Source organism: Thamnophis elegans, chromosome 14 (genome assembly GCF_009769535.1).
Source record: "Thamnophis elegans isolate rThaEle1 chromosome 14, rThaEle1.pri, whole genome shotgun sequence".
Lineage (NCBI taxonomy): Eukaryota > Metazoa > Chordata > Lepidosauria > Squamata > Colubridae > Thamnophis > Thamnophis elegans.
Genome location: NC_045554.1, coordinates 17,308,758 through 17,331,417, shown reverse-complemented (window position 1 = coordinate 17,331,417; position 22,660 = coordinate 17,308,758). Strand labels below are relative to the sequence as shown.

The 22,660-nt window shown below is 48.4% G+C and overlaps 1 protein-coding gene across 2 annotated transcripts; it reads right to left on the bottom strand.

The window, feature by feature from the left end:
• Positions 1-588: 588 nt before the first annotated feature.
• Positions 589-22,540, bottom strand: CIAO3 (cytosolic iron-sulfur assembly component 3). Of its 2 annotated transcripts, XM_032230245.1 has the most exons (11): positions 22,272-22,537; positions 19,900-19,992; positions 13,416-13,559; positions 12,457-12,586; positions 10,971-11,105; positions 7,917-8,035; positions 7,063-7,192; positions 6,122-6,194; positions 4,774-4,911; positions 3,797-3,954; positions 589-1,703 (listed from the first exon to the last, which is right to left on the bottom strand). In XM_032230245.1, exons 1-11 carry the CDS (start codon positions 22,473-22,475, stop codon positions 1,465-1,467), a joined length of 1,563 nt encoding a protein of 520 aa, XP_032086136.1. In that variant the 5' UTR covers positions 22,476-22,537; the 3' UTR covers positions 589-1,464. The 2 variants fall into 2 exon arrangements, with proteins under 2 accessions (XP_032086136.1, XP_032086137.1); XM_032230246.1 differs by lacking the exon at positions 4,774-4,911 and having other exon boundaries at positions 22,272-22,540.
• Positions 22,541-22,660: the final 120 nt, after the last annotated feature.

The following is a 22,660-nucleotide window of genomic DNA, read 5'->3' as shown; positions in this document are numbered from 1 at the left end:
GAGGGCTCTGTGTCGGAGGCAGGGAGAGGACCAGAGCCATATGCCAGTTATCAGCTGCCTTCAGAGTCAGACATCAATGAGGCGGAAGAACATCTGGAGCCTGTCCCCAATGTGCGCATGTGCAGAGTTGCCAGAAGGGAACAGCTAAGGAACAAGAGTCGACTTAGGAGTAAGGCCATAGGTGGACAGTGAATGGCCCCTCCTAGAGGAAATAAAAGAGGAATGAAAGGGGAGTGGAATTTACAGGAGACAATTAGTTAATTCCTGCATTCTTGCCAAGTATTGCAGAATCTGAAAGATATGGGCCTGGCCACTCTCCAAACCTGAGGTCAGTGATTGCGAACTATCTTGAAAGACTGTGGGAGAGGAAAGACTTTGCTAGAGAGGAATTCATTGTAAATTAAATAAAAAGGGACAAGGACTTGACTTTGTCCTGCTGGGAAAGCCTAGGTCAGAACAGGCAGGCTGAAACAGTGCAACAATTCCATTGTACTGCACCTTTCTCATTTGAGTTATTTGGGGGGGGGGGATTTACATGGTAGGCAAATTTGGGGCAGGCCTTATAGAAGAGACAACATGGAAAACTGATTCTATGTTCTGTGATCAATTTCTTATTTTATTGATGGTTGTTGAGTGTTCACATACACCGCCTGTGTGATATATACCTCAACAGAGTGGGAGTCTGCATTTCTGTTTCCCCTCCTTATGTTGCATGTGGACTTGGACAAGGGAAGGCTGCAAATGCTCCACTTTGTGCCACATAACCGGAGGGGAAGCCAGAATGGTGCTACTCAATGCCCCACCCATCCACTTTTTTTTTCTCTCCATAAGCCTCACAGAGTTCCAAATTATTTCCTTTTAAAAAAAAAATTTGGTCCCTTCTCCTCAAATGCCAAATTCAGCCTGGTTCCATTTTGCTCTCCTGCAATTATTCAGAAGAGCTCCTTGCATAAATTCTAACTTTGTGGGAGTAGGGGAAAAAAGGGGCGAAGCTGTTGAAAGCATAAACTAACAAGTCCAATTTACTGCCTCAAAGATCTGATGAGGTTAAGAAATCCAGTGGAGGGCACGGATTTCGTCTGCTGTGAAGCCAAGGCTTCACCTTATCATTTTTGAGAATTCAAATATAAATCTTTGATACCATTCTTTTAAAAATGAAACTTTCAGCTTTGTCTGCAGCAATAAGGGATGTGCTACATCAAGCGGTCCCCAACTTTTGCAACTTGATAGCTCCGATTTTGGGGTGGTGGTGGTGGTGAACCAGGCTGCACAAGCAGTGGGCTGACAGCTTGATTGCAAGCTGCTCATGCGTGCATGCTGGCTGCTCGCCGCTTGTGCGAGTCAAGCTACACGTGTGCAGTCCACCACTCACCCAACCGTGGTTGTGAATAGGCCACAGCCTGCTTGTGGGCCACGACCTGGGTGTTGGGGACCCGTGTATTACGTTACACGAGCTGAGCCAATTTACCACTTAATATTAAAGCTGGTGCTGCCTTTCTCCACAGCGTGGTATTGTGTATGGAGATGATCTTGAGCCTGTGGAGAAGTGGGGCCACCAAGCCACTGGTCATAGAGGTCACTGACGGCTTTGTTCATCTCGGGGTCTTCCGGCTGGGCCATTTCATAGAGTCTCTCCACATGATGGAGCAGGTCCTTGCTGGATTCCCCTTCCGCTCTGATCTGTCCCCCTCCATTTAAGCACCCTGGAAAATAAGGATTTACAGCTGAAGGCAGGAGACGTGAAAGAACGTTTAGCTTAAACTGGGAGTTGCTAACTTGAGGGGGTGGGCCAGAGGTTGGATTTTTGGCACTGTTGCCGTTAAGTTGGAAACATAGGTAATCCACGACCATAATTGAGCCCAAAATTTATTAAGTGAGACATCTGTTAAGTGAGCTCTGGCCCATTTTATGACCTTTTTTGCCTCCGTTGTTAAGTGAATGGCTTCAGTTGATAAAAGTAACAAAGTTGTTAAGGGAACCTGGCTTCCCCATTGACTTTGCTTGTCAGAAGGTCACAAAAGGGGATCAAGTGACCCCGGGACATTGCGACCGTCATAAATGACTCAGTTGCCAAGCATCTGAATTTTGATCACGTGATCATGGGGATGCTGCAGAGGTCATACCTGTGAAAAATTGTCATGTCACTTTTTTCAGTAACTTTGTAACACTCACTAAAGTAGGGGTCGGTAACACTTAAAGAGCCACAAAGGTCCTAACCAGAAGCCCCCCATTCAATTCTGGAGCCAACCGGAAGTCCAGTTCCCCCACCATAGAGTGAGTTCCTAGAGCGGCATCCTTTTTCCTCTACCTGCTCTAACCGAAAGCCCCATCTATTGTGGAACCGACTGGAAAACCCGCCCCTTGCATGAGTGTCTCCTCCAGGCGCACTGTACTTCCCCGCCCCAACCAGCAGCTCCTCTCAAAACTGTGGCGCCGACTGGCCACAGAGTTTTAGCAGAGGGAAGAAAGAGCCACATGCGGCTCCAGAGCCGCATAGGTTGCTCACCCTGTACTAAAGGAAGTGTTGTAGGTCCAGAACTACCTGTATGGAGCTATTCTGGGTATACAACGGAAAAGGGAAGGGATGAACTACTCACAAAATGTGGATATGTAGGACACTGTCTATGACTCCTACTTATCTGGGTTGATTGGAGTCGATGGTAATCATCTAAACCCGTGATGGCAAACCTATGGCACCCATTCCACAGGTGGCATGCGGAGCCATATTTGCTGGCACACTAGCAGTTAGCTCCAGCGTGCCAGCTGGTTTTTGGCCTTCTGGAGGGCCGGGAGAGGCCATTTTCTCCCTCCCCAGGCTTCAGGAAAGCCTCCGGAGTTTGGGAAGGGGTTGTGCGTGCATGCATGGGGAGGGGGGGTCACATGTGCATGCGCAGGTGGGCGGAAAGGATTGAATTGGGGTGGGTACGCGCGTGCACAGACAATTTTGCCATGCCACAAGAAAAAAGTTTGCCATCACTGATCTAAACCAAATTCTAAAATACCAAAATGCCCATCAATTTCATTTTCTAAGTAAGTTTCCGTATTTTTCGGAATATAAGATGCACCTTTTTCCCTTAAAAAAAGCTGAAAATCTGGGCGCGTCTTATACACTGAATACAACATTTTTTGCCTCCCAAAACTTGCCCCTTCACCAAAATGGTCGTGCATAGTCTTTAGGAGGCTTCCAGAGTGCTCCTGGGGGCTGGGAAGGGCAGAAATGAGTGGAAAATGGCCCATTTTTTGCTCAATTTTAACCTCTCAGCCCCCAGGAGCATTCTATAAGCTTCCGAAAGGCTATCCATGCCCTTTTTTTTATGAACGGGCCCGTTTTTGTGAAAAATGGGCTGTTATTTGCTCGTTTTTGGCCTCCCCATCCACTTAGAAGCACTTTGCAAGCCCCCTAAAGGCTATTCATGCTTTTTTTGGAGGGAAAACTGGACCCATTTTTGCAAAACACGGGCAGTTTTTCGGAGGTTTGCAGAGTGCAAAATTTTTTTTAAAAAAATTTCTGTTCAAAACCTCGTTGCATCTTATACTCTGAAAAATACGGTATTTTGTAAACCAAAGGAATTCTTGGGAACAAAACATAGGCTGGCAGCCTGCCTTTTCTTTGCATCCTTCAGTGTCCTATTGGCCAGGGAAACGTAGCAGGCCGCAATGGTACCTATGCAGCCCTCACTAGCCTACCATTCCCCCTCTTGAAAGAATTCCTGAAAACGTCCCAGGGAGTTCTGGATCAAACATTTGTCTCTTCCCTTCCAGCCATTTGCCAACTCAAACCTGTAGGCATCCTCACCTGAGGGACAAGCCATCACCTCCAGGTAATGGTAGGGCAGCTTTCCGCGTTTCAGTTTCTGCACAAAGTTTTGGATGTTCCGAAATCCATAGGCCAAGGCAAAGTGCAGGAGGGTCTGGCCATCCTTCTCCAGCGTCACCTCTTGAAAATCCTTGTTTCTGAGTGGATGAACATTAGAGAGCATAGAGGATTGACAGCCAAACTGTAGCTTTTCCTCCAGGCTCGTGAGGAGAAAGCAAGTTAGGCTTCAGCTGCGTCACAGATTGGGGGAAAATAAGAAATTTATCCTCCAAAGTCTATGGAGATTCTCAGTCAACCAGGTCACGGTTGTCCCAAAAGATGCTCTTTTTTTTCTGCAAAAGGCAACTGGAGTTTCTGTTTTTCCTTGAAGGCGTTTCGCTTCTCATCCAAAAAGTTTCTTTAGTTCTCACTGAAGAACTAAAGAAGCTTCATGGATGAGAAATGAAACGTCTTCAAGGAAAAACAAACTCCACGCCTTTTGAAAAAAAGCAGCTTCCAAAGGAAAATCTGTTTGGAGGTGAATTGCAGAATCAAGCAATTCCTGACATTTATTTTGGGACTGCACTGGCAAGATTCAAGCACTTGCAGGCAGCAGCTATTCGATCTAAGGGTTTAACAGCCTTTTTCTTGGGGGGTAGCTTATATAGAAGGGGTGAAAGCCCCAGTGGGACCAGACAGTGATGGAAAGAGCACTGGTAATAAAGACCAAACTTTTTCCTCCTAGGCTTGGGCAAAGTTGTTCCTCTTTAAAAAAAACACTATGCAGAAGCATTAGGTGATTCTCCCTGTTGCAAGGTAGAAAAAGGCTGATCTTAACAAACTGCCCCTCACAAGTTATTTCATGAAGCTTCAAAAAAGTGGGGGGGGGGATCAATGTACAGACAGTTTTTACCCCCAAAATTTAGAACAAGAGGAGGGTGGGGCGGGAGGGCTAGGAAGGAAGTTGAGCTCCTTACTTCAGGGTCTTGTACTGAAGCTCCTTAACTGGAATGCCAAAAAGCTCCTTGGCTGCATATTTGAATATGTGCTCCAAATATCCCCCAGAGCCACCTCCAGGATGGCCCAAGAGCTGATCTTCCAAACAGTTGCCAAACCTACAGCGAGGAGGGGGGGGAAGGGGGACAAATGCCACAAAGTCAAGCTGTCAACTCCTGGTAGCTTCATCCATGTAGCTTCCTTTTCTGACTTCCCTCTCTAGCTAACAATCATGGGGTTTTCCCAAGACCAGCCAAGACTGGCTAAGGGCTACCACCCACAGGGCCCGAGTGACTCCGAGTATTCTTGGACACGATACGGAAATTCATTTCTGCTGCCTTCTTTCAGGATATTTTTATTTCTACTTCTCAGTTTAGTCTTCAGCCCCGGGCCTTCCTGCTAGCATTCCCAAACTAGCTGTTGCCATTAAAGGTAAAGGTACCCCTCGCACATATGTGCTTGTTGTCCCCGATTCTAGGGGGCAGTGCTTATCTCCGTTTCAAAGCTGAAGAGCTGTCCGAAGATGTCGCCGTGGTCACGTGGCTGGCATGACTCAATGCCGAAGGCGCACGGAACGCTGTTACCTTCCCACCAAAGTGGTTCCTATTTTTCTACGTGCATTTTTACATGCTTTCAAGCTGCTAGGTTGGCAGAAGCTGGGACAAGTAACAGGAGCTCACTCCATTAAGCGGCGCTAGGAATTCGAACCACCGACCTTTCTGATCAACAAGCTCAGCATCTTAGCCACTGAGCCATTGCTACTGTTGCCATTAAATATACCGCCAAATGCCCAGCAGTGTTTTAGTAAAACCAAAGTCCAATGTAGAGACAGAGGAGAGGGGATCAGCACAGCAGCCAAACGCAACCACTGGAACCTACCGTCGGCCTCATCTGCAATGGCAGAAGACGCGTTGAGGTACTTATTGCTAGGCAGATGGCAAACATGGTCGCTTTTGAGATGTGGCCGATCTCTAAAACTGGCCTGTCTCATTAGTGAGAAATGCTCCAAATTGTGATTGGACTTTGGCCAGGCTTTTGAATTGAGTTGAACAACTTTTCATAAGCCTAACTTGGCCTTTAAACAATGTGCAATTCTAAATTGAAGTGGATCCAGCCAGGACAAAACTAAAACCAGCTCACTTGGGGTGGGGTGGGGGTGTTAGATCATTTGGATATATTTGTGAGTGAGCTGTAATGGCCAGGGGGAGGGGGTGCACCGTGCCTTCTCCTGGCCATGGTGGCTCTCCTTTCGCTGAATGTGTTGCAGAAGAAAGTGGAGAAAGCAGGCAGCAGCTTGGCAAGTAGATGAATTCTCAGGGAGGGTCTTACATGCTATCCAAAGGCATGGGATTCACTTCAAGAAGGGATACTCCTTCCTCGTCCAGCAGCTTTAAGACTTCTCCTGAAATAAAGAGATATGACAATTAAGCAGATCCAAGAGATCAAGCCCTGGCCCAGAACAAAGACGAAAAGCTTCACAGGATTCCAAGGCAATCCCAGGTGAGTCTCACTGACATACAAGGGGAAACGTACAGCAAAAAAGTTAAACGAAAGTACAAGGATCCAATAGTTGATTTATGCTGGTTTTTTTGGGTATGAGTCCATTTTTGAAAAAGGAACTATTAAATATATGATGCGTGACCTCAAATGATAGGAATTTGGGAAAGGGGGCTATGGATAGAAAAAATAATGTCAGGTATTTAACCAGCTGACTCCCTTAGCCTGTGTGTGCTGTAGCTATTGAGAGAATATAATCCTTTCCCTTCAGTCACCAGCCTCTTTCTATCTTGGAATTAAGTACAACTCATTAGATTGCAAGCTTGTCAGAGGCAGAAATGATGTTTCTTGGATCTGCCCCTCAGGTCACTGGGATCAGGTGGCGTATAAAAATACATAACTAATTCCTCCTTATGGTAAATACTAGGATTCTATAAAATGTCTCAAATCTGCCATGCTTGGAGCAACAAAACCCCATCTTGCTTTGAGTTCAAAAAATCCAGAAAAAATGATTCTAATTCAAAATAAAAGTGTTTTACACTTTTTAAGTTATTTGCACAGCCTAGTAAATATATCAAGAGAGTAGTCTGAATTGTCTCTTTGTCCCCAATTGTGTGGCTGAAGTGCTTATTTGGAGCTTCCCCCTCTCCACCTGTGACAAATGAGACCCTGGCCTCTATCAAGATTCCTATCGGAGCAGGATTAATTCACGGGTCTGATGAAGGAGAAGCAGGGTCCTTCCCTCTCAAAGATCAGTTAGGCCTGCACTTTACCTGTTGTAATCACACAGTCAACCTCACGGGTCTGGTATTTTTGAATGAAGAAATCTGGCCTGGAAGCTTCTAGCTTTTTGTCATAGCAAGGCATCACAGTGGCATGGTAGATTTGGTCTGGTGTCAAGCACTGGAATAAGAGAGTTTCGAAATTGCATTGAAGCTGGCAAAAGAATAGGGGATGCAACCAAATAGCACAGCACAAAGGACCTTCCAATTTGGGGGCTGAGTGGTTGGGCAATCAGAAATTCACCATTTGTCTCACCCTTCTCCTTCCCAAGTGTTTATATCTCTTCCCCTTCTACTGCTCTCCGAATGATGGCTAGGGGATTTGTGAATATGGAGAGTAACATATACAGAATGGCTAGTCTAAGTGCCTCAGTGGGGGCAATCACATCATGGGTAGCTCGCATTGCACTCATGGCAGAAGCACCAAGGCACTTCCGGTTCGATAAACTGAATTAGCTGGTGACATTGCTGTTGACCAAGGGATGCCCAATTGGGAGCTCCTTTCATGACCCCAGCAGGAGCCGGAGCAAAGAACGGGGGCTCGGCCCATCCCACGGCAGCACTTGGGTCTCAAACGCGGATTTGCTAATTCCCAACCCAACATCCTAACCATGCAAGCCACTATACTCCTTATGGGTAGATCGTTGAATAGGAAAGAAACAGCTGGCTGCCCCTTTGGGAACACAAACACACACAAACAAATCCTGTTTTTACAGAGGGAGCAAACGCTCTGAGTTAGAGCTGCAGCAGAGATTTGTAGCACATTTGCCAATTTGTCCTTTGCCTCCAGTGTTCCAAACTTCCCCATTACATCTGCTGTCTTGCTAGTAAAGTTTGAGCAACACCTGTTGTTTGGCAAAGTGGTCCTTAATCAGGGCTCCCATGATCTGCTGGGGTGATCTGGTAGTACTGATGTATGGGATGATAAAATTCCCGTGGGTTTTTTCAGCATAACAGATCCAACCTGTAAGGGAAACATTTTTAAGAATTAAACCAATCCTGCTATCTATCTTTGGGTCAATGAAAGCTACGTAGCAAAGGTGAACCTTGGCCCAATTTAAGGGTTGCACAAGGAGTTCTTTTTCCCATCCATTAAACTGAATATAACTAGACACCTAAATATGTAGCAAGCCCCAAATACTTGGGCAAGACAACAAAAGCAATTACTTGGATTATGGCAAGGTATATTTAATGCTATTTTTGAGATAAAGAAATGGAGTAATTGCAAAAGGAATTGCTGAATCTCCTTCACAGTGAGTTCACAAAGGCACAATCTATTTGCATGATTTGAAACACTTCTTGTTATTCCCCCCCCCCCCGCCCGCTAAATTGCCATTTGTGAAAAAAGCTGCCAACCGACTGCACTCTGTCTCTCAATCTATTATGCCCCATGCCTTTCCCAGCTTCCATACCATCACTCACAGTATGGAAATTAGGCAGGACATAAGTCTTAAAATTGCCTGCTTGGTTCTGAAAATGCAAATAAAAGTAAGTCCTCTAAAGACTTAATTATAGTTCCCTATAGCTGGACAGAGAGTCTTCCGGACGGAGAGTCTTCCAGTAGCCAGCCTACAACCATAGAGTGCACTCCTAGAGCAGCCTCTGCTGGAAGACTCGGCAGCCGAGTTTTGGAGTTTGGAAGCTGGAGAAGTTATGCTCGGAGCGCCGCTGCGGTGCCCTGCAGGCAGAGCTGGCCCAGGGCATGGTGAGGCTGGGGGGCATGGTGAGGCTGGGAGGCATGCTTGCTGGGGGCGGAACAGGTGCTCACGCAATCCCTCTCTCCAGCCGGGCAGAGCTCCATGCACTGACCTAGGGGGCCAAGCCGCGGGAGCTGGGAGATGGGCAGAGCGCCACATGGCTTGGCACCTTAGGGATACCCCCTAGGTCAGTGAATGGCGCTCTGCCCGGTTGGAGAGGGGGTGTCAAGCATGCCTCCTTCAATATCCAAGAAAGGAAAACCTCAACTCCATTTTAATAGAGATAAAGTACTTTTACTAGATATGAAGTAAAAACAGCAAAAAGAAAGCAAGATCTGAGCCAGAAAGGCGGGAACATATATATATCAAATGTTTACCCAGCACCCACCCCCCAATTCCACAACCCACTGTCCAATCTGCAACTCCCTAAGGTGTCATGTGGGGTTCATCTTCAAAAAGCCTCATCAAGTTGGTATGTGGAACGGTTGGTCTTGATGAAGTCCAAACATCAGCCACCAGCATGAGCAGAAGATGGTGAGAACAAGACTCCTCCAGTACAATATAATTCCCTTCCCCAATACTATGCACACACACACACCGTTCCTATGGAAGCCGATAGCAAGCAAGCATACCAAGCAAAACAGAGGCTGACATGGGGTTTGCCAGGCGGCTGCTCATGAGCGTGGTCACCACATGGCTGCTTCGCCCGAGGCTGTGCCTGGCTCTTCGGGAGCCTGCTCGCAAGGGAGCAGCCGCCCAGCAACTCCCCCCTCTGGCCAGGCAGAACGCCACTCCCCAACCTAGCGGTATCCCGAAGGCGCCAAGCAACGTAAGTGCCTTTCCCCTCCCCGGCTCCCGCACCTTGGTGCCTTCGGGATACCACTAGGTTGGTGAGCGGTGCTCTGCCTGGCTGGGGGGGGGGGGGTGTCCAGGGGACTTATTTTTGGGGGTGGGCTTATATTTTTGCCCACGCGAAAAATGTTGCAAGGAGTTAGTTTCAGGACAGATCGTATTTTCGGGGAAACATGGTGTGTGTGTGTGTGTGTGTGTGTGTGTGTGTGTGTAGCAAAGCAGCGAAATATGCCAGAAACGGTTAGAAACATGGTGTGTGTGTGTGTGTGTGTGTGTGTGTAGCAAAGCAGCGAAATATGCCAGAAACGGTTAGAAAACTATGCAAATCAGTCAAGTGACCACAGGATGCTGCAATCAGTTGTAGTGCCTAAAATCCAGTCATGTGTCTGGGGGAGTAGCATGCTTTACAACAGCCGTCATACCTTCAAACTTACCGTGTTTCCCCGAAAATACAACATGTCCTGAAACTAAAGCCTTGCCACATTTTTCGGGTGGGCAAAAATATAAGCTCCTGTCCCGAAAATAAGCCCCCTGTACACCCCCCCCCTCCGGTGAGGCAGAGCACCGCTCACCGACCTAATGGTATCCCGAAGGTGCCAGGGGGCGGGGCGGAAGAAAGGCACTCACGTTGCTTGGCATCTTCAGGATACCGCTAGGTTGGGGAGTGGCATTTTGCCTGGCTGGAGGGGGGAGTTGCTGGGCAGCTGCTCCCTTGCGAGCGGGCACACAAAGAGCCAGGCACAGCCTCAGGGGCGAAGCAGCCATGAGGTGACCATGCTCATGAGCAGCCACCTGGCAAACGCCCTCTCCAGCCGGGCAGAGCACCATTCACTGACCTAGGGAGTATCCCTAAGGCGCCAAGACACGTGGCGCTCTGCCCGCCCCCCAGCTCCCACGGCTTGGCACATTTGGGATACTCCCTAGGTCAGTGCATGGAGCTCTGCCCAGCTGGAGAGGGGGTTTGCCGGGTGGCTGCTCATGAGCATGTTCACCTCATAGCTGCTTCGCCCAAGGCTGTGCCCGGCTCTTCGGGAGCCTGCTCGCAAGGGAGCAGCTGCCCGGCAACCCCAAAACAATAAGCCCTCCCCATCTAATAAGCCCAAGGCCATATTTCATGGGTCAAAAAAGTATAAGACTCTGTTGTATTTTCGGGGAAACACAGTACTAGTTATAAGTCGAGGACTACCTGTAATTACTTTTTGAATTTCTTTAAATGTTTTGCTGAAATTTTGTATAATGTGGTGTGCAAATTTGGAGCCAGTTATGGTGGTCAAATCTAGAGTACATTACATCAAGGGGAGTCTTGCTTCAGTCTTCACTCCCCTCTGGTGCCATGTGGTATTTACTCACCAGGGCAAGCAGCAGCTAACATGGGCAAAGATTTCTTATCTTCTGCTCGTCTCTGGAAACGCTGCACAAACTCCCGCTGGCTCTCCAGCAAACTGAAGTTCCTGGCGAAAGTTGTATCAAGGACAAAATGCACCCCTGATAAAGGAGAAGGAAGAGAAGAAGTGTTGAATAGATACTACAACGAAGTGCAATTTCAGGATGGTATTTGGTCAACTCAGCTGCAGGAAAAAAAGAGGCTGCAACAATCGATCAGCAACATTTTACAGGACCTATGACTGGTACTTCATTAGCTCATGCAGCTGGCCAAAAGGACTGTACAGATTTCTATTAAGACATCTTGAATGCTAAGGTATGGGTAAAGGTTCCCCGTGCACATATGTGCTAATCGTTCCTGACTCTAGGGGACGTTGCTCATCTCCGTTTCAAAGTCGAAGAGCCATCACTGTCCGAAGACATCTCCGTGGTCATGTGGCCCGCATGACTCAATGCCGAAGGCACATGGAACGCTGTTACCTTCCCAACAAAGGTTGTTCCTATTTTTCTAGTTGCATTTTTTACGTGCTTTTGAACTGCTCGGTTGGCAGAAGCTGGGACAAGTAATGTCAGCTTACTCTGTTACGCATTGCTAGGGATTCGAACTGCTGAACTGCCGACCTTCTGATCGACAAGCTCAGCATCTTAGCCACTGAACCACCGCGTCTTTAATGCTAGCCTGGAATAAAATGCATAATCTTTGATACTATAAAAATTTCCAACCTTACTTACAGTGAGTTCTTTACATACTTTTAATGCTGCTTCTTTCCTTCTACTTAGGCTCAGTTGCTATTTATAAGCAACTGCCATCAGATTCACCTTGTGTTGCTTGAATTTTCAAATCTGATCTCTCTTCCATTTTTTCCCAGCCTCCCCACAAATTGAGTGCAAATTAAAGTATTAGATTTGGAAAGCATTGGGAAAGTACAATAACTGAATACAAGAGTAGAGACTGAATAAGATTACTTTTTCATTTACACTGTGTGCTTGATGATTTCCACCTAAGTGCAAGAAGGGGGTTTATTCTTATAGCCGCCCTGTTCAATTTCTCTGCAAGTATTTTAGAACAGCATAATCCAGAATTCTTCACAACTTCCCAGAAATATGATTGAAATATTTTGTAGGCTAGTTTCCATGCTTGTGGGTGACAATAATGATTGAATTATTATAATTGGTATAAGATGAGGAAACACATTTTACCCCCATTTAAATATGTCCGCTTATATAGATGCCAATGCATATATTTCAAATTTGTTTTATTTTCTCACATTTTCAATATTTCTGTCTTCAATGCTGCTTAGGTGTGACACACAAATGACTGATTTGGATTAATTTCCTGGGATTAGCTCAGCATCCCTTTTGAGAATTTTAAGAAGCAAACTGGACGAGAGATGCCACTGAAGACTTTACATGCAAATCTCTTAGCACCATTTTCAAATCAAATACTACTCACCTAAATTCTTAAAGAAGGATGTCAGCTTCTTAGCTGTGTCTAAAGGAGTCATTCCGAATCTTGCAGCTAAAGAAGCTCTGGATTGGGGAGATACAGACACCACCACCAACTTCTTGGGAGAATTGGATGCCTTTTAGTTCAAAAAAGAAGAAAACAACCATAACTCTCCACTGACCTAGCACACTGATATTTATATAACATTAAGGCAGGTGAATTATTTCAATGTGTTTATTATCTAACTAGCTGATAAGCCGGTGTTGCCCGAGTATTTATTTATCCTGATCCTGCATTAGACAGGAGAAGGTCTGATTTTGACGACAATTAAATTAGTTACAAATGTTTTCCCTGTGCCCTCAAAAGCGTCAAGGAAAGTGATACCACGTTGTTGTTTTGCTAGCTGATCCATGATCATTTGGTATGCTTAAAAATAATCAAAGCCTTGTTGAAAATGTCCGGACCAAACATAATTTCTAATGTTGGATTTCCCCCCTTACCAGAGGAAGTCCCCTTGTGGTGTACTGTGAAGCCGTTATCATGGCAACTCCACTGTGCTGTATAGTAGAAGCCATTTTATCGCAGTATGGTAGAAGCCATTTTAAGGCACAACAGGCTGTATCTTAATAGAACACACACACCGAGGGATATTAGGGGTGTCTTACCCCCACAGTATTTGTTTCCAGAGAGTAAGTCATCTGTAGGTTTGGTTGAAATTGCTCAGACTTACGCTGGAACATACACACACACACACACACACACACACACAGCCATTTTTATATATATTAAAACATACCTCTTCACTAGAGGAGCTAAAATTAATATTAAAGATTGACTGCTGATGAACACATCCCTTCTCTCTTTCTCCCTTCCCCCCAATATTCAAGGTAGATAATGATTAAAAAGGTAATAGAAAAAGAGAGCTGGAGGCCATTAAAGCACAGCTCCCTGTTTAAATCACTTACCTTATTGGCATGTAACACTTTGTAGAGCTCTTCGTGGCTCTGCTGAGTGATTAGGACGCTCTCTGCTGACGTGATGCAACCACTGCAAGCCAAGCAGTCATTAAGAGTAATCTTGGCCTTTTCCAGTTTTTGTGGCCCACCGTCCTAGGAAGGAAGCCATCGAATGGACTGCTGTCAGCATCCTGAAAAAAGTAATTGTGATGGGCATCCACAGGGAAGGTCAAAAGGCCAGGATGATAGATGTAGCCACACAAACAAAGCTTCACCCCTTTCTTACATACAGCATGGTTGTGTGGCTACCATCTTGATCTTTTGGACACACACACACCCCAGGTACAGGTAGCACTCGACTTATAACAGCTTATTTAGTGTCTGTTCAAAGTTACAACAGCACTGAAAATGGCAGTTGGACTTACCTGAACTGCATGTTTAGAAGAAAGGCGTGGGAGGAGTAACAGTTGGGTATTAACCCAGCCCTCTTGCCTATAGGAGACTGAGGTAATCTTTTGAAGCCACACCTACGGACCTCCTCTGACTTCCCCAGATTAACCGATGGATCGTAGCAGCATCTGAAAGGAAGGACAAACAAGAACAGCCAACACATATCCTTCCTAACCGTTATAGCTGAACCTGGACACGCTCAGGCCCCCCTAGACGTGGGGCGCCCAGGACGGGAGGGAAGTGACTCCTCCCACGCCTTTCTTCTAAACATGCAGTTCAGGTAAGTCCAACTGCCAGTTTCCGAAGAGAAGGCGTGGGAGGAGTAACAGTTGGGACATACCAAAGCTAGATGTCCTGGGAGAGATTAGATGGGCCTGAGTCCCCTGGAGAGTCCAGGACTCCCTGTAGTACCCTCCTGCCGAAGGCAGCCTCCGCAGAGGCGTATGCGTCAAGTCTGTAATGCTTAATGAAGGGAGAAGGGGAGGCCCAGGCGGCCGCCCGGCAGATCTCCTCTATGGGGGCCTGGGTGGACCAGGCTGCTGAGGTGGCTGCACTTCTCGTGGAATGTGCTGTGATGCCCTCTGGGACCTGGAGTCCTTGTGCCCTGTAGGCCTGTGAGATGGCTGCTCTAATCCATCTGCTGATGGTGGCCAGAGAGACCTTAGCTCCCCGGGAGGAAGGTTGGTAAGACACAAAGAGGGCCTCCGAATGCCTAAAGGGGGCCGTGCGCTTCAGGTATATGCGCAAGGCCCTTCTGACATCCAGCTTGTGCCAGGATTTCTCCCTCTCACCGGAGGGATGGGGACAGAAGTCCGGGAGAATAATTTCTAGAGCCCTGTGAAAGGGGGAGTTAACCTTGGACATGAAGGCGGAGTCCAGCCTGAGGATGACCCGGTTATCTAAGAAGGTACAGAGGTCCGCTCTGTTGGAGAGGGCGTTGATCTCGGAAACTCTCCTGGCCGAGGTGATGGCGACCAGGAAGACGACCTTGAGGGTTAGGAGCTGGAAGGAAACCTCCCTCAGAGGCTCAAACGGTGCTTCCGTGAGGGCCTGGAGAACCGTGGGAAGGTCCCAGGTGGGGAATCGATGGACCACTGAGGGTTTCAGATTCGCCGCCCCTTTGAGGAAGCGTTTTAACACCGGATGCTGGGACAAGGGAGGAGCATTCACCCCCCCCCCCAGCACTGTGGACAGAGCGGAGACCTGTCGCCTAAGCTGGGTGGAGACCCTTAGCTCGGCACCAGTCCGCAAAGGCCACACAGGAGGCGTTGTAGATGCGTGTGGTGGACTGTCTCCTGGATGCCTCTACCGTCCTGATGACACTATCGGAATATTGGGCCTCCCTTAATTGTTCCTGCTCAATCGCCAGACAGTCAGATGAAGCCACTCCGGGTCCGGGTGCTCCAGAGATCCCTGGTGCAGGACCACCTCCCCCGCTGGAATCCTCCAGTGGGGAGCTGTGGACAGATCATCATCTGCTCCCTCCGCCACCACCCTCCTCAGGACCCCGGGAATGAGGGGAAGGGGGGGAAAGGCATAGAGAAGACCTGGTGGCCATCTGCATCGAAGGGCGTCCGTGTCCATGGCTCCCTTGGTCGGAAACCTCGATACAAACTCTGGCAGCTGGGCGTTTTGCGGGGTTGCGAAGAGGTCCACCGTCGGATGTCCGAACCTCCTGCAGATCTGACGGAAGATTGAGGGACGGAGTTGCCACTCTCCGTTGTCGACCGTCTCCCTGCTGAGCCAGTCTGCCTGATGATTTTCTGTTCCGGATATGTGCTCGGCTTTGATGGACTGTAGGTGTCTCTCTGCCCAGTTCCACAGTTGCAGGGCCTCGTCGCGAAGGGCCTTGGAGTGGGTGCCGCCCTGTCTGTTCACATGGGCCTTGGCCGCTACGTTTTCGGTCAGGACTAGGATGTGATGTCCAGATATCGTGTCCTTGAAGTGGCGAAGCACCAGGTGGATGGCTCTGAGCTCCAACCAGTTGATGTTGTTTCGTAGATCTATTGGAATCCAGCGGCCCTGGGTGATCTGGTTCTCCAGGTGGGCCCCCCAGCCGAAGAGACTTGCGTCTGTGGTGAGGGTCCTTCTCGTCGGTTCTCTGAAGAGGCAACCCCTGCTCAAGGCTGGGGACAGCCACCAACGGAGGGATAGCAGCACCTGGGGTGACACTCTGACCCTGAAGGTAGCGTCGCTCGTCCCGGCTCTCTGGTGAGGCAGCAGGAACCACTGGAGCTCCCTGGCGTGTAGTCGAGCCCACGGCATGATCCCTATGCACGAGATGAACTTCCCCAGGAGCCTGGAAAGAAGAACTACAGGGACAGAGCGTAACTTGCGAACCTCATGGATCATTTTAACGATGCTGTCCTTGCGATCTTGGGACAGAAAAACCTCCCCAGCCACCGAATCGATGATGGACCCTAGGTGAAAGAGTCTGGTGGATGGTACCAGGTGACTCTTCTCCAGGTTAATGGAGAAGCCCAGGGCCCTAAGAGTGTCAATGGTGATTCCCAGGTTCCGTTCAGCCAAGTCAGGCGACCTGGCTAAGACAAGGATGTCGTCTAAATAGCAGAACAAACGGACTGGGAGGGAGCGTAGGTGGCCCGCAGCTGCTGCTAGCACCTTGGTGAATGTTCTGGGGGCTGAGGCCAGCCCAAAGGGAAGGGCCCTGTATTGGTAGTGTTTCCCTTCGTGAGAAAACCTGAGGAATTTACGGTGTTCCGGGGCGATCCTGATGTGTAGGTATGCCTCTGTGAGGTCGATAGAGGCTAGGAAATCGCCCAGACGGATGCCCTCCAGGATGGACTTCAGGGAGGCCATCTTAAATTTGCAGTATACCACCCTGGAGTTCAGGAGCTTAAGGTCCAGGATGGCTCTCCATCCCCCTGAGCTCTTGGGGACTAAGAAGAGGTTCGAATAGAACCCGGAGCCCTCCTCCCCCACTGGGACTCCTTCAATGGCCCTGATGCCCAGAAGATGTTTAATGGCTTTCGCCTTAAGGGCCCGCTTGGTCGGGTCTGTGGAGGAGGCGAAGGGCGGAACCTACTGGGGGGGAGAGAACGAAACTCCAGGTGTAGCCCGAGCCTTACAGTGTGGAGTACCCACTCATCCGAGGTGATACGTTCCCAGGCATCCGTGAACAGGGAGAGGCGACCGCCGATGGGGTGATCTGGGGCCGGATCACTTGAATCTGCAGAAGGGGCGACCGCCTCCTCCTCGAAAGGGCCGTTTGCCTTGCTGCTGGCCCCTAAATCTGTCTCTCTGGAATTGTCTATCCCCCTGCCTATGGAACCTAGGGTTCTGGTACCTCTGGCTCTGGTTGTCCCCGTCGGGTGGTCCGCTGAGAACTGCGTTGCCGCCAGCATCTTGGATATGTCCTGCAACAGGCGAACCTCTGAGGCCGGAGTCCTGTCCCTCAGCTGCTCCAACCATAGGACCGTGGACCTGTTAAAGAAGGAAGCAGAGGCGGCCACCCTGATGGCCCAGGTGATAGCCTGGAACATTTTGCGCAGGACGATGTCTGCCTTCTTGTCCTCAGGCTTGAGGCAGTTGGCAGTGTCCCCTGCGACAACCGTTGAGGCAGATGCCAGGGTGGCCACCGGATTGTCCACTTCAGGAACCTGGAGAGCTTGGGCAAAAGCCTGATTAAGATTGTAAAATTTTCTCTCATTTCCCCCTGGGGTGGGGAAAGACCCTGGCTTTACCCACTGCGACTTGAGTACCTCCATGAACATCTCTGGCATGGGGATCTCCTCCTTAGTCACGGGGGGCCTATGAAAAGGACCCTTTTTCTTCTTACTCTTACCCTTGCCAGAAGACTCAGCTACTGGTTTAGGATCCGGAGGGGGATCCAAATCCGCTGCGGCAACTGCCTTGTGAAGCAAGGAACTGAATAAGGATGGGGAATCATCCTCTACCTGGGGATCCTCATCCTCTGAGAACCCTACGTCTTTCAATTCCCCCTCCTCCAGGTCGGAAGCCTCACTAGCTGTGGATGGGGAGGGACACCTGACTTCCCTGGCTGCTGAAGTGCTGGAGCGTCCCTGAGGGGCCCTGGCAGGCTCCTGTGGGGCCCTGCTCCTGGAGGTCTGCGGTTGCTGGCCTAAGCTAGAGGCCATAACCTGGGCCAGAGCCCTGGCTAGCATGTCCTGGAAACCGCTGGAGAGATCAGGCAGGGCAGGCTGGAGCTCTGGAGGCTGGGGGTACTCTCTGGGGTCAGGGGATAGGGGAGCCAAGCGGGGCCTGGCTGGACTGTTGGCCCTGCACCCAAAGGGATCCGCTCTCGACTCCGCTGGGGGAGCAGGCGAAAGGGGGGGGGGGGCGATAGGGAGCTGTGCCCCCTGTGGGAGCCTCTTGGAGAAGCTGGAGATGCTGCCTGGGCCTCAACCCGGGCTGGAGGCCTGCGGGGAGATCGTGATCTGGAGGGGGAAGGGCTGATGGTTGCCCTGAACTCCCTGGCCGAGGCCCTGGTCGCCCTGGCCTCCTTCCTAGGGGCCGCCTTCTTGGGGGCCCTGGCCTTGTCCCTCCTCACTGGGGATCTCCCCCTGGGAACCGGTGAAGTGCCCCTGGAGGTCCCCTCGTCCGGGTCCGCACCCCCTGAGGCTCTGGGCCTGGCATCCCTGCTTCTAGTCACCTCCGCCATTACTTACAGTTAGGTGCTCACCAAACCTCCTCCTCCTTGCAGCCGGCTGTGAGGGCAGATCTTTTCCCCCGAGGCTCGAGTCCGCTCCTTTGTTCCTCTGCCGCTGGATTGCGGCTTCAGTTGCCGGCAGGCACAGCCTGGGAATACCCCCCGGATCACCGGCAGGGTAGAGCCTAAACAAAGCCTCTTCCGGCTTCCTGGTGCCTTTTTGAGCGCTTTCGGCATCCGTAGGGAACGCTGATCACGCGCTCAGCTCACGTGCTCCAAAATGGCGACCGGACCTAAGATGGCGACCGCCGACCTGCGGACCGATCTCCTGTTGCTGGGGATCGTAGGGCCGATCTTCAGGCCTTGCAGGTCCCTCTGCTGCTTACCAGAAGCCTCGAAGCCGCTCTGATCATCCCTGCCGGGCGGAGGCTTCCTCCCCTTCTTACGCGACCAGCCGGTCGCACGGGGCGCACGCGCACACACTGGGCAGCGACGAGGCTTTCCCCAGCAGCGCTGAGCACAGTAGAGGAGAGGTGAGAAATCTTCTAGTGGTGTGAATTAATTCCTTGATGCTGATGTAATCGCTGCTAAGGATCCTGCAGAAAAAACTCCCAAGTCTTCGAAGAGAAGGGAGAGTCAGAGAAACACTCATTTCAGGCCATAGACTGAGGTTAAGCTGGGGAAGTCAGAGGAGGTCCGTAGGTGTGGTTTCAAAAGATTACCTCAGTCTCCTATAGGCAAGAGGGCTGGGTTAATACCCAACTGTTACTCCTCCCACGCCTTCTCTTCGGAAACAAGTGACTTATGGTTGTTTTTCACACATTGCAGCATCCCTGTGGTCACAAATTCAGACACTTGTCAACTGATTTATATTTATGACAATTGCAGTGTCCCAAGATCATGTGATCCCTTTTTGTGAACTTCTGATAAGCAAAGTCAATGGAGAAGTCAGATTCACTTAACATCCATATTACTAACTTAAAAAAGGCAATGATTCACTTAACAGCTGTGGCAAGAAAAGTTGTGAAATGGGGCAAAACTCACTTAATCAAGTCTCACTTTGGGCTCAACTGTGGTCCTAAGTCAAGGACTACCTGTTCACTTCCCACTTGTGTTACAGGGTTTCCACTATCAAAGGCAATAGAGATTTCTTTTTGTCTGCTCCACAGATTTGTCCTAGACTATATCCTTGAAAACAGTAATCTGTTGTCAAAATTTCTGAGTTTCACAGCAAAAACTAAGTTTCTGATTATGACAAAAATGACCCACATCAATTGCTGGTCCTCAAATCTAGAGCGCCTTCCAGCCCAACAAAAACTCCATTGCAGAGTTGGAAAAAAATGGAAGAGTTAGAAAAAATGTTGGGAAAAAAGCTTGTTCCTAAAACATAGACAGGGGAAAGAAAAACTTTACCTGGCCAACTTGAAAATAAGTTCCATCATCTTCAATACGAATCCTAGCTGCTGCTTTTCCAGGCTTGTCAACTTTGATTGGTTTTATACATTCCTGAAAGGGAAATCACACAATCAAATTATCCAACAAGTCAACAAACATTTATAACAAAAACAAATCATAAATATAAAAATATGTGGAATTAATAAAGATTAACTTAAACTAAGCTTCCTTGGTGAATCATAAATATTGCTAACTTTGATCTGGCTGGCAATATTCATATTCATCCCCTGGCCTCTGAAGTTTTCTGAGTCTACTATATTGGGTTCCACAGGCATCAACTTTTCCAAGCTTAAAATGTAGCTATGAAACTTAAGATGTCTAACATGGAAAACAAATGAAGCCAATGTGCAGCAAAAGAGAAAATGAAACAAGATGTAATTTGCTTACAGTAAACCTGTATAAGAAAAAAAAATTGTAAAACATTTGCTTTACAAAAATTTGGGGCAAGAATTTATATCCTCAGGATCAATGAAGAAAAAGTGAGTTGTTTTATATATAAACCCATATATAAATTACAACTACTGTGCGGTTGAAAATGATTATCTTGATATGTAGGTGTAGAAATCAAATGAGAATAAAATCATAATAATCGGAATATAATATCTAATGAAAACAAATATATATTCTTTAAAGGACATGGAAAAAATAAATAGATTTAACATGAAACTTGGTTTCTCTTGGGAAATTGGAATAATTTCTCCAGAATTAGTTTAAAAAACTGTTTTCTGCATCAAATTAATGCAAGATAAACTGCAAAATAAACCATCAAAAATATGTTTTGAAATGACAGAGAAATTTGAGCTCATAAATATATGGAAACATGTAAATGGAAATGCTAAAGAACATACATACTTTTCTGAAAGACACAGATCCTTTTAAAGATTAGATACGTTTTGGATTTCTGAGAAATTAGCCGTATTAGTAAAAACAAAGGTAGTAACAAAAATGATCTCACGTTATAATCCAGTGACATTGACATATAAGGGAGAAACTAGAATTTAGAGATGGAGGTTAAATGGGACTCAAAAAGAATTAAGGACTATAAAAAAAGAATTGAAATGTTTAAAGAATTATCTAAATAAAAGTACAGAGGTAAGAACAAAGTGGAACACACATAAAACTTTTACAAGAGGATAATTTGTAAACAACAACAAAGCTGATTAGGAGCCCAAAGACTAAAACATATAAAGAACAGTTGCAGGAACTGGGCATGGTTAGTCTAGTGAAGAGAAAGACTAGGAAGGATAGCAGTCTTCCAATATTTGAGATTCTGCCACAAAGAGAGGAGAAACACATTTCCAAAGCACCTGAGGGCAGGGCAAGAAGCAAAGAGTAGAAACTGATCGAGAGATTCAACCTGGAACTAAGAAGAAATTTCCTGACAGTTAGAACAATTAATCAGTGGAATGATTTAGTCTTGATACAGGAGTAATTTCAGATGAAACCTTAGTAAGACCACACTTGGAATGCTTCATCCAGTTTTGGTCAACATATTATAAAAAAACGATATTGGGACTCTGGAAAGAATGCAGAAAATAACAAAGATGATGAGGGAACTGGAGAATAAAACATACGATGAACGATTGCAGGAATTGGCTATGTCTAGTTTAATGAAAAGAAGGACTAACAATGACATGATAGCAATGTCCCAATATTTGAGAGGTTCCTACAATGACAAGGGGGTCAAAACTATTTTCCAAAGCACTGAAAGGTCGGACAAGGAATAAGGGATGGAAATTGAAGGAGGAGAGATTCCACCTGGAAATAAGGCGGAACTTTCTGACAAGGAGGAACAATCAACCAATGGAATAGAAGTTGTGGGAGCTTCATCCCTGGAAGATTTCAAGAAGAGGCTGGACTGCCCTGTCAAAAATAGTGTAGGGTCTCCTGCTTGGGCGGGGGGGTAGGGGGTTGGACTAGATGACCTCCAAGGTCCCTTCCAACTCTGTTATTCTATGTTCGGAGGCCGGAGGGGAGGGCGAGAGCGGCTTTGCGGGCCCGATGCCAAGCGGACAAGAGGGCCGTCAACAGCCATTGTTATACCGCCCAGATCCTTTTTCAAGGCACCCAAACTGACTACCGTTGTCACAGCTGGCAGAGAAAGGAGCCATTTGAAGTGAGGCCGCTTCCTCTCTTCCTAGAGAGGGAAACCCGGAGGCCAACCGCAGCGAAGGTGTGAGGGAACCCGTCCTCACTTAGGCCGAGGGAGAACCAGACAGGCTGGATCCCTTCGGCCTCTGCAAGCGACACTCGCCCACCTGACGGGGCTACAGATAAAGCCCGCGAGCGCCGCTTCGGTCAAGGGAAGCGGAGCCCGGCCTGGCGCCCACCTGCGAGGGGCCGATGAAATCGTCCAGGTCAGTCAGCTGCAGAACGCCGCTGAAGGGCGACGCTACCGCCATTTTGCCCCCGCCGTAAAGCGTCGAAAAGCGCCGTAAAAGCGGGAGCCGCGCTTTCGCCAAAGACGGCGACGATGCTTCAGGGCCTTTTGTCGTAAAAGCCACCGCGAGGGAGGCGCACGAGGCTCCGTCCATTCCCCTCGGGGAAGGCGGTTTGAGGGACCGCGAGCCAAAGACACGAGACTCCGCCCATTCTCCAGATGGCTGGCGGTTTGAGGGACCGCGAGGCAAACAAACGAGACTCCGCCCATTCTCCTCCTGGGGGTGTGGCGGTTTGAGGGACCGCGAGAGAGAGACGCTCGAGACTCCTCCCATTCTGG

Bases quoted from the DNA above. Each gene is read 5' to 3' on its own strand.
- CIAO3 (XM_032230245.1), bottom strand. From the start codon at position 22,475: ATGGACGGAGCCTCGTGCGCCTCCCTCGCGGTGGCTTTTACGACAAAA. The intron at 4,912-6,121 runs GTAAGACCCTCC...TCCTCGCTGTAG, and splicing joins CCCATGCCTTTGGATAGCAT to GTTTGGCAACTGTTTGGAAG. The intron at 1,704-3,796 runs GTGAGGATGCCT...CTTATTTTCCAG, and splicing joins GGTGATGGCTTGTCCCTCAG to GGTGCTTAAATGGAGGGGGA.